Source organism: Rhinichthys klamathensis, unplaced genomic scaffold (genome assembly GCF_029890125.1).
Source record: "Rhinichthys klamathensis goyatoka isolate OS25496 unplaced genomic scaffold, OSU_Roscu_1.1 h1tg000135l_1, whole genome shotgun sequence".
In the NCBI taxonomy this organism is placed as follows: domain Eukaryota; kingdom Metazoa; phylum Chordata; class Actinopteri; order Cypriniformes; family Leuciscidae; genus Rhinichthys; species Rhinichthys klamathensis.
Genome location: NW_026606670.1, coordinates 1,138,150 through 1,143,489, shown reverse-complemented (window position 1 = coordinate 1,143,489; position 5,340 = coordinate 1,138,150). Strand labels below are relative to the sequence as shown.

At 36.0% G+C, this 5,340-nt stretch overlaps 1 protein-coding gene across 1 annotated transcript; it reads left to right on the top strand.

The window, feature by feature from the left end:
* The first annotated feature begins 4,630 nt into the window (after positions 1–4,630).
* Positions 4,631–4,971, top strand: sf3b5 (splicing factor 3b, subunit 5). Its single transcript, XM_056257034.1, has one exon. The coding sequence runs from the start codon at positions 4,677–4,679 to the stop codon at positions 4,935–4,937; it is 261 nt and encodes an 86-aa protein (XP_056113009.1). The 5' UTR covers positions 4,631–4,676; the 3' UTR covers positions 4,938–4,971.
* Positions 4,972–5,340: the final 369 nt, after the last annotated feature.

The following is a 5,340-nucleotide window of genomic DNA, read 5'->3' as shown; positions in this document are numbered from 1 at the left end:
GCTGGCTGTCATTAATATAACATAATTAGAGGTGGACAAAGTACACAACTTCCTTACTTGAGTGAAAGTACAGATACTACTGGTCAAATATTACTCTGTTACAAGTAAAAGTTGTAAAGACCGAGTTTTACTTAAGTAAAAGTACAGACAAGTACTTGTTTTTAAAAGTACTTGTCTTAAGTATCAAAGGTAAAAAGTAATTGTCAATGCATTGTTTTATTATTGTTGCATTGTTGTATGTAATAGCGACTTACAGATCCTTGTGCCTCTGAATCTATGCCTGCCCACATACTCTCATATCAATATCAAATTTATTTCTACAGTTCCAGTAGTGGGATTTAATGTGAGATTGAATAAGTGCACTCAATAACGTCCACAATGGTTTCAGACACCCAAATGGCTGTTCCCTCAAATAGTGCCCTATTTAAAAATTTTTGGCTTTTAGTATGAATATGTTGGCCTTACTGTTATCTATAAGCTAGTGTGCTCCAAAACAATGAAAAAATTCACATTTAGAAGACCAAACCCAACGTTGAAAATGAAAATCGGGTTGACGTCAGAAAACAACATCAGTCGGGTTCTGACGTCAACCCGACTTTCATTTCCAACCAAAATCCAACGTCTGTCCGACGTTGGATGCTGACGTCAACCCGACATCATTCATTTCCAACCAAAATGCAACCCCTGCAACCAAAATCATCCCCTGACTGACATTACTACTTTCTACTCAAGAACCTTTGACAGAAATGTAGTGGAGTAAAAAGTACGATATTTGTCTTTCAAATGAAGTTAAAGTAAAAAGTAAAGTACAGATGCTCAAAAAGTGTAGTACAGTACTCAAGTAAATGTACCTTGTTACTGTCCACCTCTGAACATAATTAAAGTTTGACATGGATTCTGTAGATTGCAGAGGAAAACCTCTTAAAAAACTATTTTCTTCTCTTCTGTGTCAGTCTCCGACACTCTTCACGTGAGAACCATGACACATGCATGTGATGCTGATGCAGGAGCAGGCCAATGCTGAGCCGGCGTTCTGACGTATAACCTGGAAGTGCTGCACTGTGATTAGAACATGAGACTGACACGGAAGAAAAGAAATTGTTGAATAAATTCGTTATTTTAGATTTTTTTGCACACATTCTCGTCGCTTCATAAAATTAAGTTTGAACCCGTGTAATCACATGGACTATTTTAACGATGTCTTACCTTTCTGGGCCTTGAAAGTGGCAATTATACGTTGCAGTCTAGTGGGGGGTCAGAAAGCTCTCGGATTTCACCAAAAATATCTTCATTTGTGTTCCGAAGATGGACAAAGGTTTTAAGGGTTTGTAACGATATGAGGGTGAGTAATAATGACAGAATTTTCATTTTTGGGAAAACCAACCCTTTAAGGTTTAGGGGTAAGTATGAATTCGCCACCAATTTGCCAAAACGTAACATAGTTACATCGTCAGAAGTCATTTGTAATGTACTGCAGTTGGAAAGCACATCAGTTCTTTTCCTCTCCAAACCTGTGGTGTACTGTACTGCTAAAATTAATGAGGCTGTCAGAAAGCAAGAGACTGGTTAATTTTCACACCACCTACCATATGTCATTATGAGGACAAAAGATTCACGGTTAACTTTGTGCAAATAATACTATTTTTATGTGTACGGTTCTCAGCTATCACATATCCACGAATGCCACTGACCCCTGACATTATTAAAAGACAAGTGCTCTTACAAAAAAAAAAATCACAATATATTGGTGATTCATAGAGACAATCATATCAGAATTACAGTGTTTTTACAGTAGACGACACATGGTTGTAAATACAGTAAGAGAGAACCCAAATATCCCTGATAGCACACATACTTTGCAGAGATGTCTTATTAATGTGCATGTTTTCATCTAATAGATGTATTTTTAGACGATTTGCCGATCTGCAATCAGTCCCATAAGATGTCCCATTAGACGTTTCCTGTCAGAGGTCAATAGAAACGCTTTAATCATGTATAATGTAAGTTAAACGGCTTTTTAAAAGATGTTTATCAGATGTTTGCACGCAACAGATGCTTTCCAGCTGAAGTGGTCTTTAACAGACATCTTGTGCTGTATGATCCCAGAAAATTGCACTAGACGAGTTCTATTATGCACTTGCAGCATGCTCTCTTCCACTGCTGCTGCTAGTAAGATAAGGTTGACCACTGATATTGTAGATGGCAAACTCCATTAGTGATTGTTGATGTTAAGGAAAAAAATGGGCTGCAGAAGTGAGATCATGTCATTTCCTCTAAATTACAGTAATGAGATCAAACAGAACCCATTCAAGTGTCTGATTCCATTTTTGATGACTCACATTCATTTTTTTTAACATTGAAAAATGAAATGAGGTCTGCTTTCTAAAAGTATTTCCTTGCCAACAGAGCATCTGTGTGATGTGACCAGCACACCCACACTGAACATAAGAAATAAAGCCATTGTTTTTTAATGTAGTCAACATTAGTGCAGTAAATCTGCCGTTTCTTTATCATTATACAAACAAGATCAGCATATTTCCTTCAAAAAGTAATCACCATTTATTATGTTTATTATGTATTTATTATGTATTGCAGCATTGAAAAGTTCAAATTTTTTATAGTCTGTAGAGCGCAACAGTTTGGTACCATTTAGTAAAAAATCCCATTCCATTTCTCCTAGGTGAATTGATTTTTAACAATAACTTAAAAAACGTAAGATAAGACAGTCCTACTGAAAGCTACAGGGTTGTTAATCAATGGTATATACTTTTGTTGAAGCCATCATGTTTAACGGTGGTTTTCTGGGGGAAAACAACATTACCCATGATTCTGGAAAAATCTCCACCAATCACACAATCAAAACAAGCAATCGCAAAAGAAGTCAATAGTGCAAAGTTCGTAAAGTGATTCACCTCGACCTCGTACATTGTGGGTTTGGTGGCTTATAACTCTTTAGTTTTTTTTTTTTTTTTACTGTGGGAAAAATGAAAAATATTTCCTCAACCAAGGCCTCTGAAATACACTGTTGGACTCTGACCACCTTACTTTGCAAAACAGAAGTAGGCTATTTTCTGTGATGTGACTTCAGATTCATCCGAGACTTCAGATTCATTAGCCGCTCGTAAAAGGATAACAAAGTGCAGTAAATGGTAAAACTATTTGCTCTACAAACCAGTGTGATCATGATTTTGATAATAAATTGAAATAATATTATAACAAATAGGCCTACCAGTTTACAATATAAAACAGAATAATGGGCAGGTAAAATAACTGGAATCGAATAACATTGGAAGCCTTGCACATTCAAGTCACAAATGGCCGTGTCTGCTCTTAAAAATAAAATAAAAATAATATAATGTGGATAATGAGTAGCCAACTCTTATGTTTCTTGTGGGCTATCACTTTTCATATCAGGGTAAGTTAAAATAGTTCATTATCTTTCTTTACTCAAAATAACTACTGATTGTAATAAAAAATTGCCAGGGAGGGCAGTAATAATTTGAATATAGGGTGAGCATGCAACCTTTGTCAGAAGCTCAAGAGTCAGACGCAAACTAGATGGAAAAAATAGAAGATTTGTTACCTCGCTCGTAACCTAATTATGCTAGATAACTAATCAACAGGAAATCTGATTTGAAATAAATTATAGGCCTAATGTATCATTTTTTATTATCGTTGAAATATTCACCCTGTTGCTAGGCTGACTGTTTTTCCCACCCAGTGACTATTTTTCCTAGTGGAATCTTTACGATAGTCAAGTAAGATAATATAATATAATCTAAACTTCAATCAATATTTCATGTCCATGTAGCCGTGAAATCAATATTTAATGTCCATGTAGCCGTGTAATATAAGGGGGATAATCAGCCACTCCTTATCACAATAATAAACCCTAGTGATCAGGACTTCCAACGCCTGCGGTTCATCAGAGCGGAACTCTGTCTACGGCAGTATTTTCCACACCGACAGATATCTGAGTAACTCCTTCCGCTCTTGTTACAGCCTGTTTCCAGCACAGCAACTGAACTGAGCTAACTGAACGATTACTGTTAAAGGATCCGTTCGTTTACTTTTCTCACATCTTTCTCCGTTTTTTACCATAGGTAAGTACAATAATAGTGTTTGTTAATAATAACCAACGACAGTATTGTGGTTTAATGAGAAATTTGATTTGAAAAGAATGTGATCCGTTCAGCTAAATTAGCTTAACAACAAATATAGGCTAACGTTACTCAATATCCACAACGTAGGACTAATGGTTTTCATTTGTTTTTTTTTTTTTTTCTGTTTTGATTTACGGCAAGACTGAATAACTTTTGCTTTCCGAGCAACTCTTCATGATCTAAACTATTTCTTTACTGTTAACCATTTCTGGTCCCCGAACACACAATCTGGAGTTGTTATTAACGTTAGTCCCCACCACACTTGTTTTTGTATAGGAACGGAGTATAAAGAGCTTAATTTCTCAGGGAAAATATTACGAATATTTACCAAAAAATCAACTCGCATCTTTTGTTGAAAACAAATCCGTATTTTGGAGAGAACCATAACATGTATTATTTGAGTTCTAATGTGTTGAAGAATACCAATACATTATTTTTTTTATATCTCTGAAGATTTTTAAGTTATTATTAATTTTCTTTCTTTGTGTCAGAAACAGATTTTTCTAATCAAAGATGACAGACCGTTACAACATCCACAGTCAGCTGGAGCATCTGCAATCAAAGTACATCGGCACGGGCCACGCAGACACTAGCAAATGGGAATGGCTAGTTAACCAGCACAGAGACTCGTACTGCTCCTACATGGGCCATTTTGACCTTCTCAATTACTTCGCCGTCGCTGAGAACGAGAGCAAGGCTCGGGTCCGCTTTAACCTGATGGAGAAGATGCTGCAGCCATGTGGTCCACCAGCCGACAAACCTGAAGATGCCTAGGGCCATTGTGACTGAATCCCTACTGTATGTTTTATAAGGCTGTGCTCTTGATATGTTTATAGAGCGATGCACAGAGAGAGAGAGAGAGAGAGGGGGAAAGATCGACCCTGGACACTCTTTAAATCATCTTGTTTGAGAACCAGTTAATGTTTTCTCTTTTTTTGTGATATTTTGTATAGGTTGTTGAACTGCAAGTGTGTCTTAAGAAAATAAATGTGATACCCTCACACAAATGCATTGATTGTATTGTTTTAATATTATAACATTTATTTAAAGTTTAAGAAATTAATACTTTTATTCAGCAAGGATGCATTAAACTGATAAAAAAGACCGTACAGTTATAATTTTACAAAAGATCTGTTTTTCTATTTCCTCAAGAAATCCTGATTTTTTTTTTTTATAT

What these genes read in the sequence shown, in the direction of transcription:
- sf3b5 (XM_056257034.1), top strand. Translation starts at nt 4,677, where the DNA reads ATGACAGACCGTTACAACATCCACAGTCAGCTGGAGCATCTGCAATCA.